The 18,140-nt window shown below is 45.8% G+C and overlaps 1 protein-coding gene across 1 annotated transcript; it reads left to right on the top strand.

Annotated features, from left to right (window-relative positions):
* The first annotated feature begins 1,476 nt into the window (after positions 1-1,476).
* On the top strand, positions 1,477-8,723 carry PPIF (peptidylprolyl isomerase F). The gene is made up of 6 exons (XM_040564337.1): positions 1,477-1,656; positions 2,257-2,287; positions 3,114-3,202; positions 5,681-5,777; positions 6,558-6,633; positions 7,484-8,723. Exons 1-6 carry the CDS (start codon positions 1,492-1,494, stop codon positions 7,617-7,619), a joined length of 594 nt encoding a protein of 197 aa, XP_040420271.1. The 5' UTR covers positions 1,477-1,491; the 3' UTR covers positions 7,620-8,723.
* The last annotated feature ends 9,417 nt before the right edge of the window (positions 8,724-18,140 follow it).

The raw sequence follows: 18,140 nt of genomic DNA on the forward strand, positions 1-18,140 counted from the left end.
TTTATGTATCCCTGTTTTCCACTTGTGAATCTCAAGGATAGGTATTTTCCTTTTGTCTAGTATATGTTACAGATATCTAATATATTTTCTAAAGCTCTTACTGCTTCTATTGTTCTCTGGATTCTCTCCTAAAGCCCATGGTAATGGACACATTTGAGAGATTTAGAAAAATTGCTAATCATCTCCCTTGCCCTACCTATCACTTAGGAGAAGTTTGCTGTTTTCTAAATGTTATATGCTGTATTGGTTATAAATACCAACTGGAATTTCTCATAACCAAACCAGATGATTCTCATAGGCACCAGCTTTGTAGATGATGATACTTTATTTAGGATAGTTTGAATGAGAGCCAACTGTGAAGAAATTAAGAAGGATTTCATGAAATTAAGCAACTGGGCAACGAAGTATCAGATAAAAATCAATGCAAATGAAGTAATGCAAAAACAGTCCTAACTTTCCATATAAGTGGCTCTGTTCACCGTTTCAACTTAGCAAGATTTGAGAGTTATGGTAAAAAGGTCCATAAAAATGTCTTCTTAAATGCTCAAGGCCAGCCAGAAAGTGAACATGTAGAAGAAACTATTAGTAAAGGAGTAGAAAACAGAACTGAAAACACCGTTATGGCACTGTATGGACGAATCCATTGTTTACCCCTCTTTTGGATACTGTGCAAAGATCCACTCATCTCTAAAAAGATATCATAAAACTGGAAACACCTTGGAGAAGGGCATTAAAGGTGATTAGAGCCACGGAACAGCTTTCTTATAAGTAGTGATTGGATTGGCTGCAACTTTGGTCTTGAAAAGACATGACTGGGACGTGCAAAGATGTAGGTCTAAAAACCATGACGAGCACGACATAGCTGGGTAAGACTCAACTCGTTTCCTCCAGTACAAGAAGTAGGGCACATTACATAAAGCTGATGGAGCAATCTTTGAAGCAGATTCTTGATGCAATGGGGAGCAGATTTGTGGAAGGGCAGCTTCCCAATCATTACCAAGGTGGCTGCTGATGATGCTCAGGGTTAAGAGAGGTCCAGTGACCTGGAAGCTGTGAATCGCTGTCTCAAAGCTCTTGTTAAATTTTCCCCTGATGTACTTCCACTGAATTGGCACGAGGTATGGATCTCTTTGGCGTGCCTGCCTGAAAACCTGTGTTCATCTAGTGTTTCTCAGTCTTTTGTCGCTGTACGTTGGGATTCTGCCCTGAACTTTGCGGTCGGGGCAGGACCCGATCGACAGCTTTCTGGAGACAGCGAATGCCATTGGTGAAGTCCCTTTCAGCTGCTGTTTGTACTGACAACAGAGGACTCGAATGGGGCTGGAAGCTCCCTGTTCCAAGTAACACGTCCGGTTGGAGTAGGAGGCGAAGTGCAGGTGCGGAGCTGAGGCCGCCAGGCGGCTCTGTGAGGGAGGCCGGCAGTGCCCGCCCCGTGAGGGCGATAAAAGGCGGCGCGTTGCGGCCCGCCCGTGTCTGCGCGCCCCGGGCCCGATGCTGGCGCTGAGCGCCGCCCTCCGCCTCCTGCCCCGCACCCGGCCCCGGCCCGGGCTCGCCCGCGGCTGCGGCTCGGGCTCGGGGCCCGGCGCCCCGCGGAACCCGCTGGTCTACCTGGACGTGGGCGCCGACGAGCAGCCGCTGGGCCGCGTGGTGCTGGAGGTACGGCCGGGGCGGGGAGCGGGGTCAGGCGCACCCGGCCAGGCCGCGCCGCCAAGGGCAGGCAGGGAGGGCAGCGGCTGGGGGGCTGCTCCGGGCACGGCCCCCGGGTGTCCGCGGGGTCGGTAAAGAGCGGCGGGCGGGTCAGCATCAGAAATCCGGGCTGTCGTGAGTCGTCGTGAGTCGGTTTGCAGCGGTAGTTTCTGTTCTCCTTTCTCCTTGGCCTCTTGGTAAGGTTGTGCCGCGTGGCTCCGCGCTGGGCACGCCTCGGTCCCTGCGGTTGTCCCCGCCGTGGCCTCGAGCCCTGAGGTCCTGCCTAAAGTTTCTTCGTGGTTATTGTAAAGTTGTTGTGTCGATTGGAACAGTTCTTAAACATCACTCAAGTTGGTGTTCAGTAAGTAGCTGAAATGTGTATAGGAGAGGATGCTGTGAATTATCAGCCAAATCAGTACCTGGAATTTCACAGATTTTTGGGATGGCTTGGGGTTTCTGATAGCTCACATTTAGGTAAAAGGGTTCAGCTGCACTCACCACACACAAGTTTTTCAGTGCATGTATGTGTGTAAAACCTGACTAATTCTTCGTTTTCTTTTTCTTCAACAGCTGAAAGCTGATGTCGTTCCAAAGACAGCAGGTAGGGTATCACCTTGAGAATTTCATGCTTAAAATGGCAGGAAGAAGAATATTCCCTCGACTTAGGGAAACTATTTCCATCTTCCTTCCCCATTTGTTAAATCTAGAAATATGTTCTGAACTTTGTCAGAACAGTGCTAGGGTTTTAGTTTGTTGTTTCAAATAGTTTTATTTTGTAACTTCTATGAATTTGCGTATAGGTTGTATGTTGGCTTACCAGTGGTGAATAACTATGCTTGAAAATGAGTTGCCTTTCATTAAAATCAAACCACGGAACAAACTGGAAAGGGAAACCCACAAAGGGTTCCTTCTGGTAAGGCTTTCTAAGAACATACAGGGTTTTGTTTTCCTCATCACTAGTTAACTAGTGCACCCAGGTTATAAAGTTCTTGTGTTTTTCCACATGCTTCCTTCCTTATTGCTTATTTAGTGGTTCTGAAAAACTTGTAGCTTTCTTTCAGTTCTCAGTAGATGAACAGAGTAAGGAAAAGTATCATCTCCACAGTTAATATCGAGAACAAAGGCATAACATGCAGAAAATGCAATCTTTGACCCCAGAATGGTGGGACTCGGGGGTATAGGTAAGGTATAACAGCAAAATCCAAGGGCAGTGCGAGGGAGAAGGATTCTGTTTGTACCCTGGTTTGCTTTATTTCTGTAGTTTTTAGCAGTGTTTCTTTGAGGATGAAAACAACCAACTGATAATACCTTAAAGATATAATAGACTTTTTGACGTGTATAAACTTGGGACCTAGTGAAGTTAATTGTGTTTAATTTTATTACGTGTCATGTATGGGAACATAGAGTTTTATGCTTTGTTTTCACAGAAAACTTCAGAGCTCTTTGTACTGGTGAAAAAGGATTTGGTTATAAAGGATCCACTTTTCACAGAGTGATTCCTTCGTTTATGTGCCAGGTAATGTTGTTCTTTGTTTTTGCTTTCACTGTTAAAATTATCTGTATGTTATTCAAGTATTTTTAGAACCCTTTAGATTAGTGGTAACATTTCAAGTGGCTGTGCTGTAATAACCTTTGCCAACTGCAGAATGAACAAGTGACAGTGTAGCTTGTGTTTTTGCTCTTTTGGCTCTGGCTGTTGCTCAGCCTATCTTTTGTACTAATAAATGCAAATTCTGTATAGGCTGTCTTAAAAAAATGGCTTAAAGCACAGCTTTTATAGCAGCATGCTAAAGCATGGGGTATATTTGATGAATGGCACTCACTTGTGAGTAGAATTAGAAGCAACCTTACATGCTGAGTAAGCTAAGAAAACAATGTGTCCATTCTTTCTTCTTAGCATAATTTGTTCACAGTAAATAATGTGTTTCATTGGGGAAAAAACAACTTTTTTTCCTCAACGTCTTGCTAACGTGGGGGGGAGGAGGGAGCAAAAACGATTAGTTAGGATAAACTTTTGGGATGGCACACACAAAGAAGATTTTCCTTTTATTTAAAGGACACCTTTCTGAATTCCAAAATGAAGTTGGTTAGCAGGTTTTTTTTGGCCTTCTTGAAAGTCTTTTTTCTATTGCACTTTGCAGATAAACAGGATTTCTGCTGCTGTAGTGCACTGAATTGTTTAATTCCTAGTGGTCCTCTCTTCCCTTAGGAGAGGTCCCCTCTTCTCTACATTGCATTGTAGTGTAGGTTTGAAAACAATTTGAGGAAAAGGTCATAACAAGTGGGCTTTATTAACTGGTGACTGTGGTGGTCTCCCATCTTCTTTAACTTAAAAATACAGCTGTCTGAACAAGAGGCCCTTGTATGACCTATTTCTCCTAAGAGATGGGGTACAGGTGTGCTGTAAAGGAACTAATTTCTTGCCTTTGAAATGAAAACAGTGTTTTTGTGGTGCTGACAAAGGGACACAATTTAACAGTCTTGCTGGGGTCTGAAATGTATTTATACAAGAAAGATAGAAATCCTACTAAGTTGTACCTCTAGTTTGTGAAGTTCTGTGTAGCGTGGTCCTCCTTGCCTCTTCCCTCCTTTGTCCCCACAAATGGACCCGAAATGAGGATACTAGGATGCAGTGAGATGATGAATTAATGTTCAGGAATTACTCAGTAGTCATTACTGAAGTGAAATATTGTCATAGGTTTCCACATACTTTTAAGCAAGATGAAACAAGCAAGAGGCCCTTCCACTTGTTAAGATGGAGTGTTAATATGATTCAGGTGATCGGTATGCCTAATTGGAGTTCATCATACCCAGATGATGGCTATGACTTGGTAATTAAGATGCCTCCATATGGCACCCAGCATGTGAAGCATACTTCTGGGATTGCATAGGTGTTGCTGTAACATAGCCCATAAAGGATTGCTCAGGGTGCGAATGGAAATACGAGTACCACGTGAGGGAGTTCGGGAATGCCAGCCTGGGTAGCCTAGTTTCTAGGAGAGGAGACTGCAGCTTGCTGGGAGCAGTGTTTAGTAGCTGCCTTCGGGAGTTGCTGTGGTGTGGGTTTTTTTTTTTGGTTAGGTTTTGCGCCTAAACTGAGAGAGGCAGTCATGTCTATGCCAGCAAGCAGCATGTGGCAGAGGGCAGTGTAGAACACCTTGGATGTAGCACAGGGTAGAGATGCAGATGAGAATCTACTGCAGTGGTTTGTGTTTTGCTAAAGAAAAAGGTACTGTATAAGGCCTGATTTTTGTGGCTTGTTTTCAAGAGGAATGGCCTCTTCAGTTACATCTTTAAATAAAAACAATAAAAACAGAAGTTTGGGATTACACCTCCCAGAGATTCTGAATGTCTTTCACTTATCTGTCAGCTCACCTATGAGTTTGAGTGGGGCTATCCAAATCTAGAAAGCAAAGTCATCCTGCTGTAGTGAAAGGTACTTGTGTCTGTCCACTTAGAATAAGGGGAACTGACATGGCTGCTCAGTGCTGCATTGCCAGTTCTCAGTGCTTAAGCAAGAAAAGGTGGAAGAAGTGAATAGTGATGTTGGAAACCTTGACCAGTATTTATCCCTCTTGGGAGAAGGGGGGAGGGGGGATGTGGGATTTTTCCTGGCTTGCCTGAGTTAATATATTTGGGTGTATTTGCTCTGAGGCATTTGAGGTGTTTCTTAAAATCGCTGCTGAATTGCTGCATCACATTTGGGAACAAGACTTGTAATACAGAAAGGTGGTTGTTTGAGATAGAGACGTCAACTTGAGAATATCAGCAATATCTGGTGCAGAAATTTGCTTTTAGCTTTTTTACATTTTCATTTAGTTACATGATTTTAAATCCTCCTGTGACCATACTCATTTTTAACCTGAGATTTGAGAAAATTTGCTAACTTTATTACTTTTAAATGAGAGCAGGTGAGTATGTTTTTGATAGCATCGTTTTTGGCATAAAATAATGCTTTGTGTGCTAGTAAAGTCAATACCCATTTCTATTTCAGGGTGGTGACTTCACAAATCATAACGGAACTGGTGGAAAATCCATTTATGGAAGTAGATTTCAAGATGAAAATTTCATACTTAAGCATGTAGGACCTGGTAAGTGAACATATTCTTTCTGCCTTCTGATGACTATAACCTATAATGAAGATTTTTTTTAAAAAAAGATCTTTAAATATGTGGAGCACATGGTAGTTACAGAAATGTTACTGAAGTTTAACAATACATTGTCCCTGGCATGTGTTTATTTGTAGACTGCAGCATAAATATGTCAGCCCATAACAGATGATGCTTTTCCTCACATAAAAGGGACTATGCAGCATCAAGATCATTAATTTTTTTGTGTGTTTTACTTAGAAACTCTACCAAGGTCAAATTGCTACTTTGATTTCCTTTTTTTCTAAGTCAGAGTTAAATTTTTACTTGGATGGTTATTGCAGAAGTGAAATAAAGCATTCTGAGGTTTCTTATCTATCTAACACAAGCACATCCTTATAAGGTTAAATGAAATCCAGTAAAAATAAAGGGAAACCCATGCAGACGCATCTGATGAAATCCCAACTCTTTTTTTTTGGGATTGTTACTTCCTCATAGCAAGAAACTCCTGCTGCTGTTGAAACACAGTAGAGGTTACCTGGTATTAATTACATACAGGACATGTACAAATAATTCTTACCACAGTTTTGGCTGTGGCAAGAAGAAAGGCTGGGCTGGAGGGAATAGTTCAAGGCAAGAAGTCGGCATTAGCAGTCATTTGGAGATCATGTGACCATCATATATATCTTCTGTCTGTCTACCATCAATCTAAATATGTGGAAGAAAATAGTCTTCTCTATGGCATGCTGTTCATACCAATCTAATAACCTGCTGCTGTTCCAGGTGTTCTTTCAATGGCTAATGCAGGACCTAATACAAATGGATCTCAGTTCTTCATTTGCACTGCAAAAACAGACTGGTACGTTCATAGCCCTGCATATCAACTTAATGAACTGATGCCTAGAACCAGAGGGTTTTTAGCTTTCTTAGTTTGTGATTTTTAATTTGCATGTTACTCGACTGCAATGGAAAACAGATGGCTTTGTGCCACTTGAGGGAGGAAGGGCTGTGAGGGTAACAAGTAGCTTTACATGCAGTTGATACTACTCCAGACACAGATAAGACCCTATAAATTGTCTGAATTTCTGTCCCTTTTGTAGTTGTGTTAGTGCACCTCTCTTTTCCTTAGCTTATTTCAGTACTTTGTGCACTGATGTCCAATTTTCTGTGGTCCAAGCATAAAATGGAACTCAGTGAATCTAATGGTCAGGTACAGAAATAAAAAATAAATGAAAATAAAAAACCCACCAAACTTAAGGACAGGACTTGATGGCAACTAGTTAAGTCTGCTTCACTTGAACAAATGCAGTACTTGTGCTGGTGACTGAGGGTGCGTTAACCTGGAGCAGTGTTTGAGGGGCTTTACTAGCATGTCTGCAGTGTGTGTGGCACGCAGACTGGCCTAACTCACCATGCTTCTTGCCACATCATAGTTGCAGGTAGAGTAACTTTACTTCTGTGCTTTGGTGTAAATGGAAAAGCTGTAAGGAGTGGGTCTCAACAAAACAGGACCCCTATCCCTCATAACACATACAAGGTCCAGAGCTAAAAGTTTTTCTTGTCACTGCAAGTGCAGTTGTCCCTTTCCCATAATCAGAGTTGATCAGCAGGTAACAGCTGTGATGATCTGTTTACATCCCTTTGCTGCACTTGATTTGGTCCAGTCTTTGTTGTTTTATGTAAATCTGCCTTTGTTATTTCTGTTACAGGCTAGATGGAAAGCATGTCGTTTTTGGGCATGTCAAGGAAGGAATGGATGTTGTGAAAAAAATCGAGAGCTTTGGTTCCAAGAATGGAAAGACGTCCAAAAAGATTGTTATTACTGACTGTGGCCAGCTGTCATAACCTTTTGCCCTGCCATTCAGGACGACTTCAATGCTGTGAAAAATGGATCATAAAACCAAAACATTTCTGATCCCATGAGTAGCACCTATGGAGCCATATTTTCTGCTTTACTTGGTCCTACTTTTATACTTCTATTGAATAATACTGCTTGAAAGCATAAAATGTTTAATAAAAACATGTTTTAACCAAGGTACCTTGGTAGTCACTGCCACAGTCTCTTGGTAGAGATTCCCACTGTGTTTTAAAAGAAGTAGTATGGTAACTGAGAGCATATCTGACTGTCCTGTTAATACCGTTCTTACTATTTGGATGCTTTGGGTGTTAGAATTAATTGGTGGTGGAGTTGACAACTAAATATTCTGTAATTGACAGATAGATCAAAGATAAATTGAGAAACACTATGTTCCCTTTGGTTCCAAAATAGTCATCTATTTTGTTGTTTGTCTCATCATTTTTAAAAAATGATACTAACTAATGCTCTCAAAACTAACTGCAACAATACCATCAAATGTTTTCTTTCTGTGTCTCAATTCAAGTCTTTTCACTAGAATTAATATGTGTGGTTGTGGGTTTTTAATTCGTCAGTTTCTGTAGTCTGACCACTGTTTAAAACTGAACTGATCCTTGATTCAATGGAGCAATTTGACTTCTGGGTTAAGTAAACTGCTTTAAGATGAAGTAGCGTGCTGGTAGAGCTCTACCAGTTAGCTAAGACTACAAATGAGACAAAAGATGTGAAGTATTAATGCTTGTGGGAAAAGCACTTGACTGTTGTTGTGTGATAATCTTGTTACTGAAGAGAAAAATAAAATGTGATAGCTCTTTTCAACTGTGATTACTTCCACTGCATTCTGCTAATACATGGGTTTAAAGCTATTCTTTACTGCAATTTTTTTCCACTGAGGGCTGCATTCTTGTGTGTACATAGTATTCGGAGAATAATTTAACAGAAAATGGAATTGACACACTTTTTATTCTTTCCTGTTTCATCTATCTTTGTAGTATTTTTCAAATATTAATTTGTGCTGTTTTGGCATATTTCAGTTTGATATGATTGTTTTCTCTTAATTCGTATATGAAAAATAATTAAATACAGTTCTACCAGAAGAAGGTGTTTTTTTTCCCTTTCTTAAACAAGACTTTGGGCACTTACCTGGAAGCAGGAATGTGAGGTGCTGAAGCCTGTTGTGTTCACTTGGGCTATTCTATTCCATCCGCTTTGCAGTGGGTCTGATCTGCAGGTTATCAGAAGCCATCTTGTTCCAAAGAAATGGCTATCAAGAGACAGGGCAATGGTACTGAGCTTTGCAGCTCTGAAATGTCTGGCTTATTCCATCAGCTGCAGAGATAATGTTGAGGGAAGTGTAAATTTACCAGGTGTTTTTTTTTTTCCTGAATTCTGCTTTGACTGGGTTTTCCAGCTTCTCTTGATAGACATCTGAGGCCATATGCCTATATGTGACAACAGGGCTACAGCTTGAACTGTTACCCCTGAGCTCAGGGCCAGAGGTGGCGGTGGTGTGGTAGGACGCAGGGTTGCAGAACTTCAGCATGCTGGGGGCCTGGCCCATGGCTGTTGGCCTTGGTTTGCTTGTCCACTGCATGTGTCTGAAGCTGGGCTTGCAGCTCCTGGGTAAGTGTGGAATTCAGCCTTGCTAGTAACTCTCTTCCTGGGTGTACCTCTCTGCCTCTTGGGTGCCTGCACCTCTCCTAGGAGTCCTCGTGTGTCACACATCTAGCAGGAGAAGAGGCTTCTCCCTTCACTGCCTTGCTCCGTCATTGTGTCAGCCTGAAGGTTGCGGTCTGGAACGGGAAGAGTTAGGCAACATCAGCACCCGCTTGTGCCTTCCTCACTCTGGGATTTTGTATTTCATCAGGGCAAAATTGTTACAGCACTGAACTCTGCCAGGGACAGAAGAGGGCTCTCACTTTTGAAGTTAATCCATTTCAACTCTGAGAGAAGGAAGTGCCCCAAATGACTTTTGAAGATGATAGAGATGTGAAATCCCAATAGGATAGATGCTTTCCTTGTTTTCTTCCAGTAAAAAAGCGTTGATCTTCGAGCAATTCAGAACGTGGTTCAGTGTGAAGCAGCTGAGTGATTCTAGAGGAGATAATAGAATTCACAGCTGTATTAAAGTGTGAAAGAGGGCTGTCCCTGCAGTTGAAGTACAGTGTGAGGCCTCTTTGTCCCCATCCCCACCATTTGCTACTTTGGTGCTTCCCTGGCAGGGGGGCTGTGACACCACTGCTGGGCCCTGTGGTACTGGAGTCCCTTGTGAGCGATGCACCAGAGAGATTGAACCAAGTCTTTGCTAGTCTATTTTGTGTAAAAAAGTGACTGTCCGGATTATTTTGCTGCTTATTTCACACAACTGTCCCAGCCCGAATGCCCTGAGGAGCGGGGCGGCGGCACGATGCCCCCCGACCCCTTCCCTCACGGCGGCCGCTAACGGCCCGGCCCGGCCCGGCCCGGCCCGCCGCTGCCGCTCCCCGGCTGCCCGCGGGGCGGCGCCGCGAGGCCGCGCAGCGCAAGCCGGGGCCGCGGCGTCGCCTGAGGGCCGCGGCGGTGCGGGGCCGGCCCCGCCGTGCCGAAAGCGGCCTCTTCGCTTCAATTCGCTTCGTTTTGCTTCGCTTCGCTTCTCCCGGCTGTGGGACGAGCGGAGGGAGGGGGCGGCTGTGCCCCTGCGAGCTGCCCCCGCCGTGTGCAGGTCCGGGGGTGTCCCCAGCAAAGCACAAACCGACCCCCGCCAACAAAAGTGTGTGTGGCAAAGCTGTTTCAACAAATTCACAGAGGGTTTTGTTTAGTCTCAGGGTTTAATTACGTTCCAGACTTTCCGCTTACATAAATTGCTTTTGTTGGTGCGAGACTGAGGCTATCTGTGTTTGTTTATGAAGTTTAAATGCTTCGAAGAAAAGGCATCAGGGGTACTGGGTCCTGCCTGCTGTTGCAATGCATGCACTGCTGGTAGCAGCGTGTCAACAATCAGGACCTCGAAGAAGTAAGCTGCTTGAATGAGAGAAAATCATTTTATATAGCAATTCAAGGACAATTTGGATGTTCTGCTACTATAGAAAACTATAGAAACTGAGAAACTGTAGCTGGACAGACACTTTCAACCCAATTTAGAAGCAACCAGGCCAAAAGTACATTGTGCCCTGGCACAGCAGGCCTGGAAGAGCTGCAGGACAGAAAGGCTGCAGCCGGGGAAGGAGGTGACACAGCCACAGAGAGCCGAGCAGCAGCCAAGTGGCGTGCTTTCCCTCACACTGTGCTCAGGACAAGGGCAGCAGGGCCAGGCGAGGCTGCAGCTTAAGATCTGGGGTGCAGGAGGACCCCGCTGCGAACTGTGATGGACGGACGATGAGGGGATATGGAGGAAAATGAGTGTGGCACCAGGAGGTTGCTTTGGTAGAGGGGATCTGAGTGGAAACAACCTTGGTTGACTTCAGATGCCATGCTCAAATGGAGAAAGGCCTGAGGCACCTCAGAGCAGAAGGTTATTAGTACCCGCTGCCCGTTGTCGGAGCTGAAGGAGGTGTCCTGGGACATGGCTGGACGAAAAACGTTGCTGATGTTGTCTACTTGAGTTCAGTGCAACTATATCAGAGGTCAACACTGACTCTGAATTTCTCATTATTTATTAGCTGGTTAAGTAAACAAATCTTAAAATTAGGTCATCACTGGGACTGATGTAGTTTGAGAAGAATGGAGGCAAACTCTTACTCAGCAGCACAGCCAACATCCTCATCTCGCAGGAATCCAGCAAAACGTTCAGATCCCATCTGGCCCGGGGAAGAGCAGCATAACCGAGCAGGTAACTGGGTTCCCAGCCCTGCAGCTGCTGCTTGGGCTGCATGTCCCCGCTGTGGGGACAACTCTTTACCTGGTTGGTACTGTGCCACGTGTCTTGCGTGACACGTGCCCGTGCTCGCTATTGCTTAGTGGCACTTATTTTTAGAGCCTAGCTCTGCTGCTGAGCAATGGTATCGCACGTTTGGGTCTTGCTTTGTCGCCCTGGCACTGGGAAGCTGTGTTTTTTTTTTTTTTGCATCCACATCCCAGACCTCGAGGTCTGAGCAGGGAAGGTCAGGGTAGGGGCAAATCCAGGGGCTCTGGTGTGGCTCCATCCTCCCCTGCTGGGTTATTAACTGCAAACACCCCAGAGCAACGTTGGTTTGAACGCCCCGTTCTTTTTACAAACCAGCAGAGAAAAAAAAGAAAACATATAACGGGGGGTTTGTGTGGGGGGAATGACTGCCTCTTTAAGACAGGGTCAGGGAAAAGTTAAAAATGTGCAGATGCAGAGGTTTGGGGGGGGGGGGAAAACTCCGTCACCGTTCTCATTTTCACTCACCTCCTACTTAAAATTCATCCGGGAAGGTAGGCAGAGGGACACAACAGCTGCTAAAATTACTAGGTGGAAATCATTTTTAGCAGGCGCAAGTGCCTTGCGGTTTTCCTGCCCTCTCTCCCCCACCGCTCAGGCCTCGCCCCCAGCTCGCTGCAGTTTTCTCCAGAGAGACTCTCGCACTGAGGGGCCAAACTCCATCCATCCATCAGTCCATCCGTCTGTCCGCCTGATCCATGCCAGCCCCATGGGACCCTGTCCCCAGGGACAGCCCCAGGCCCCGCCACTGGCACGTCCTTGGGATCTGCTCCTACGAGAGGCAGGGGCGTGAGGGGGCGGCAGCAGCTGCGAGCAGTTAGGCTATTGCTGGAGCCATAAATTGTGCATTAGCTCTAAACAGTGCACGCTCCAAGTGATGCAGTGCCTTAGATTTTTTTCCTGCCTGCCAAAAGTCAGTGTTTGGTTAGGATTTTATTTTTTTGGAAGCGCCGTTGCTATTAACTTGATGGTTGCCAAGGCCAAACAAAGTGCAAAGTGTCCTTGGAGAAAGCTGCGTGATTCTGTACATTAAAAATCGGGGGGTGCCAGCACATGGCCTCAGCCTCGCAATCTGTCACATGGCTTGCTTGTGCTGCCAGCACCCTATAAAAGCTTTTGCTGATTTTTTTATAAGAACATTCCCGTGCTTAAACTGCAGAAGTTCAAGCTTTGCATTTTTCGATCTGTTTGCTGCATGGGGCTGCACAGCTTCTGGGAGGAGCGTGCGGGTGGCCAAGGCTGGCTGGGCAGGGGCAAAAGGGCTGTCACTTGGGGCCGGCGCACGGCTACACCCGCAATCAGAACTGCAGCCCTTGTCCACGCCCTGACGTTGCGTCACTGTTAACCCACTAACCCTTGGCCCATCGGCTCGCTGGTGCACGCAAACAATAGCGGGCACGGGTGTCTGCTGGCTCAGAGCAGGAAGAAAAAGCCCAACCAACTTTCTGTTAAACGCTTTCCTTCGCCTGCAGAGTGAGCAGGACTGCACAGAGCTGGAGGTCTCAAAGCACAGGGTGGAGAAGCAGGAGGTTGCCGCTGGGTCAGCCACTCTGCGGTGGCCACTGCTGCCATAAGCGGCTCGTGTGGACTGACCGTGCCCTGTGGGGCCAAGGCAAAGCTGCTCGGTTTTCTGGGCTTTCATTCTGTTTCCTTTCCAGTTGATCCGAAACCACGCTGCCGCTAGATTTTGGAAAACGGTGTTCATGCACACAGATGTAGGAGCACACAATGAAGGGAAAACAAGATGCTCCATTTAGATGCAAGAATGACTTCATGTCTGGGGTGAACCAGAGGATTACTTGGTGGTTTGTAACAAAATGCATAGAAATTGTTTTGGAACAGCAGTGGAGATAATTGTCTTCCTCTTCTCCACCTTTCCAGCACCGCTCCTTTCATGCTGAAATGAACGGAAATGTGTTCTGTTTTTCTTTTATTTATTTTTCCTCTCTTCACAATGATATGAAAGAATTTTCCAGAACCCATTCCGGCCCAAAGGCTTTCATCGGGGCCATAAACCTGTGTTGGGTTCAGCATGCAGCCCCCAAGGGGGCCGCCCTGCAGCACGGCGGCTGGCCAGCCTGTGGGGCACAAATCCCAGGCTGCCCCGAGCTGTGTGACCACTCGGGAACGTGGCTCCTGAAGCTCGCAGCCAGCTCTTCCTGCGATTAACATCTGATTATTCCTGAGACAGGGGCAAGAGGCAGGGGGAGACGGGGGCCTTTACTTTTGCCTGTCCGTGGCCCAGCAGCATTTCCCAGCTTCAGATGATGTTTTTTTTCCTGCTTAATTGCTGCCAGTTAATGAGGTTTCTATCACCTCCCATAGCTGTTTCTGAAGGTGTCTGAGGAGCGGTGGAGGGAGGGAGGGATGTCCTTTGCTACCAGTGTCCCAGCTGAGCTGTGACAACAGCATCCTGCAGCTGGGGGGCAGATTTACCTATTCTTTCCACTTTCTGTTGTCTTGGCTTTCTGAACTCAGAGAGCTCTCAGTGGGACTTTGCAGCTGCAGTTGTTATTATCCCAGCTAGGAGAACTCAATTCCTTTTTTTTCCCCCCTTTTCAGGCGTTAGGAGCACCAGCCTGTGCCAGCTTCCTCTGCCCAGAAGCTGTCTCGGTTTCTCAGGAATGAAACTAAATGAAGTTTTTCAATGGCTGTGAGCAGCCTGCAGATAACAGAAAATAGTTCTGTGTTGTTCTTTGTGAGCAGGGCCCCTCACAAAGTAGCCTTAACTCTGTATCAAGGAGTCAAGGGGTTAAAATAATATTGTCCCAGCGTGTCATTGCTAACTAAGGTCCTGGGCTTAACAAGACCCCAAATTGTTCGTGTTCCACTGATGTAATTTGTTATCCCGAATTTTCCCCTATTTTGTTATTTCAGCGTGCTTCTCTCTAAGGTCATAGCTTCAACCCAAAATCCTCACTTACCTTCCCCAAACTGGGCAGAACCCTGTGCCTGGCTGATAAACCAATGGCATTTCTGACCTTGTTTGTGCCTGCTGTCATTCCCCTGAGCTGGAGGCTGGGGCTGGCTCTGCCCTCACACCAGGGAACACTGGCCAGTTCCCTGCTGCTCTGCCTGGTAGGTGGGATATGCTGGGAGAGGGCAGTGGTCCCAAAGGGAGAAATGCCAGGAAAAAATCACTTCTGCAGTCCTCAAGCTGATATAGATCTTATCTAATCAGTGAAATTTTTATCCTATTCCAATCCAGTGTAATTTATCAGGAGAGGAGTCTTTTCTCCTGGGGATACACTTAATTTACAATCAGGTTTTTTTTTTGTTTTGTTTTGTTTTGTTTTCCTGTAGTCATATAGCTAGGTATCTCAGCATTGGGGCACCAATGCTGAGCTGGCTTTGTGGCCACCAGCAGACCATCAGCACAAACGAGCATGGACAGTATTTTACAACTATTTTGTACTAGCTGACACAGAGCCATGGAAAACTCGGGGAAAAAATGTAGAGCAGATTGAATGAAAACAAAAATACAAGCTCGGTCCTTTACTTCTGGAAACTCTCCAAAAACCTCTAATATTCATTAGTGAGATATCAGCTTTCTGCCTTGCAGGATGAACTGTAAAATATTATATCTTAGCCCTGCACATTTTCAAGTTCCTTCCCCTTTATTACAGCCACTGGTTTATTAAAACTAGAAATGGACCAAGACCAAATCTCGGCATGAAACTATGTCTGAATGTCTGCCTCCAAATCCTGCAGCTTGCTACAACTGCTCTCTAATGCTTAAAATAAAACTGAACCCCCTGCAAGACCAAACAACGTCTCGTTCCTCCTCCCTTCATTCCCCCCCATGAACAAAACTCCTTGCACCTGGATGTATCAAAGCTGATGGGCTCGTGGCTAACTCTTTGCCCACCAATGTCAAAGGCAAAATTCCCAGTGTGGTTGGCGGCATCTGAGGGTCTGATTCAATCCCATCTGAAACTCTGCCCAAGCATGTATGATCAATGATGAGTTTGAAAGGATATTATATTTATTTAATTTTTTTTGAAGTCCATTCACATGGCCTGCTCTGTTCGCAAGACTAGCTGGCAGTTAATTTCCTCTCGCTTTCTTCCAAAACATCCTTCCCATGTCCTTGTATTTTATGGTCTTCACTAAGGAATGTTGTCTACTGGATCATTTTTATTGGCTTTGCTTTTTAATAATCAGCATTTGAGTTTAATGCAGTGTTTTTTTGGTAACAGAATTCATAGCTTAAAAAACAACAAAGCAGCCCCTTGTTCCCTCGGATAGATTTGAAATGCGATTACTTTTATAAGTTGTAAATAAAGGGCTGGTAGTTGATGCTTAGTGGGAAGCGCTCCCAGCGTGTTTCAAGCGCTGTTTTTCAGCCTCCACCGATAAGAAAACTGCTGACTTGGGACTTTGGGGGCTGCTTTTTGCTGCTCTTTTCACTCCTGCTGCAGCTGCCTGCGGTCAGGAAACCTCGAGGCCGCACGGGGAGAGACACTCGGCCGGGACAGCGTGCAGTGATGGCTGCAGCACACGCCTGCACCTTGCAGGGTGGATGGCACGAGGCGAGGCTTTGCGCCTCCCCACCACGGTTCTGACTTTTCCCCAGGGTCAGGAGTTCAGGGGCAATGCAGCATCCAGGCAGAAGTAATTCCAATCTGGTTGTAATGCCAAACTCTGCAGCTCAGCTCCAGTCCAGCCCCTGAGGGAAAGGAGTTCTGCTGAAGTAGTCCTCAAGCAGGTGGGAAGGGTGGCTTGATGTCGCCCCCCCCCTACCCCCCCAAATTAATTTAGGAAATGAGGGCCAACGCCTGACCAGTGAAGATGATGAGCTTTGGACCAAGCTACCAATAGATGTGGGTCTTCAGTCCAGATGAAGGCAAGCCAGAGGAGTTTGTAGGCTAAGTATGAAAGGAACTAGCTGAAACTTAGTGGCTTGCAGCACACAGGCTGTCAGACTAGATGCTTTACATGTTCCATTTTGGCCTCAGACTGTATTAAAACAACCTTTTTTCCTGATCTGAATCTTGCCCCCGCAGCACGCCTTATCATTTCTTCCTACTCTTGTTCTCGGTCTGTTCTTGGAGGAGTTACTTTCTCTCTGTCCTATTAGAAGTCTTCCTCTCTCTGACTTTATTATAAAAATAAAAATAGATATAAACTAGGGATTTTGAAGGTCCTGAAGGGAGTCAGACTCGCAGCTTTATCTGAATTCAAAGGGAACTGGGTGCCAAACTTGGAGATCTTGTGAAAGCCCCAACCCAGAGCCCTGAAATTCAGAGTAGCTTTTGAAAAAACTCATAAAAAGCAAGCTTGCTGATAGTGGGCTGTCTCAACCTTTATTCCTTAATCTTAAGCATTTTTCTGATGGGGGCTCTATAAATATACTCAATGATGATGAGAAGTAGAAGAGTAAATGTCTGGCTTTCATGTATGACTTTTCTGCAGTGAAAATCACCAAAGTTATTTTACTGGCTGGTTATCTTGAAGCAGCAAGTATCCAGACAGTTGTCTCCAACTGTTGTTATTAAATTCAGCAGGAAATCCATCCTGTCCAAAAGAATTATGAGTTTCCATTGCTCCTGGAGATGTCCAGAGATGTTAATGTGTGTGTGTGTGTGTGTTTGTGTTGCACAAGTAGCCGGCAGTGAGCAAGGCCGGGTTTTGATCTCATCGCCGAGCTGGGGGAGCTGGGTGCCAGCTGTAAAACTGATGTCAACGTCTAGCCCAGGGGGTTATTTATGAAGGCAAGTCTTCCAAAACACCCCGATTGCTCCAGCTACAAGTATGTTTCACATCAGAGGCAGCACTTGAAATTTGTAGTTCAGCATCCCGAAGCGGGGCCCAGATGCCGCCAGCGGGAGCCTTTGCCCTGAAGGAGTTGGCATTTGTCAGCTATTTCTGCCCAGAGGTGTGTGAGATACCACAGTTTCCCCTTTTACTTAAATAAGGAAATAACTGTGGTGGCGAGCTGGTCTTTGTCACTGCTGTGGATGCAAAACCACAAAGTGCTGATCCCTTGTTTGTACTATACGGCCTGTTGGGGGTGGGAGTCATCTTCCAAAGGGGGTGGGAAGCAGAGCCATGGCCAGAGGGACTTTGCCACGGCCACCTGCCTGGAGCGGGACCCCTCGCCAGTGGCCACCAGCAAGGGGCTTGGAGGCAGGAGGTCCTGCTGCTGCTCCAGCCTCCCGCTTGCAGATTTCCCAAATCCTCCCCAAACTCTCTGTGGCAGGGGGGAGCCTGAAGGCATCTGCAGCCTGCCCCCGCTGCACCATGTTCCTCAGCCGGCGGATGAAGGATGGGATGGGAGAAGCGGCACGCTCAGCCACGGCTGGACCTCGCAGTGCTGCGTTATTTCTCTGGTCACATCACTCGTGCCGAAATGGCAGCTGTGGTGCTGGTGTAGGCTGGGAAGGATGTAACCACATTGTTCAACCACCGGTCCCTGTTTGTTTTGCAGAAAGAGACGAGATATGTTTAGAAAAGTGCAGATCTGTCTTTAAAACTCTGGCTCATCTCAAAGATCATGGTATTTCTGGCAAACTGCACATATGAACATCTTTAAGGAGATGTCTGCACCAGGTCTGCATTTAGATCTCGTTGTAATACCACAGCCATGTATAGCCGCCTGGCAAAAGCCTCACAGAGAAACACGACAACA

This window comes from Cygnus olor, chromosome 7 (assembly GCF_009769625.2).
Source record: "Cygnus olor isolate bCygOlo1 chromosome 7, bCygOlo1.pri.v2, whole genome shotgun sequence".
Classification (NCBI taxonomy): Eukaryota; Metazoa; Chordata; class Aves; order Anseriformes; family Anatidae; genus Cygnus; species Cygnus olor.

What these genes read in the sequence shown, in the direction of transcription:
- PPIF (XM_040564337.1), top strand. Translation starts at nt 1,492, where the DNA reads ATGCTGGCGCTGAGCGCCGCCCTCCGCCTCCTGCCCCGCACCCGGCCC. An exon ending in TTCCTTCGTTTATGTGCCAG is followed by an intron (nt 3,203 to 5,680) that starts GTAATGTTGTTC and finishes TTTCTATTTCAG; the next exon opens with GGTGGTGACTTCACAAATCA. An exon ending in ACTTAAGCATGTAGGACCTG is followed by an intron (nt 5,778 to 6,557) that starts GTAAGTGAACAT and finishes CTGCTGTTCCAG; the next exon opens with GTGTTCTTTCAATGGCTAAT.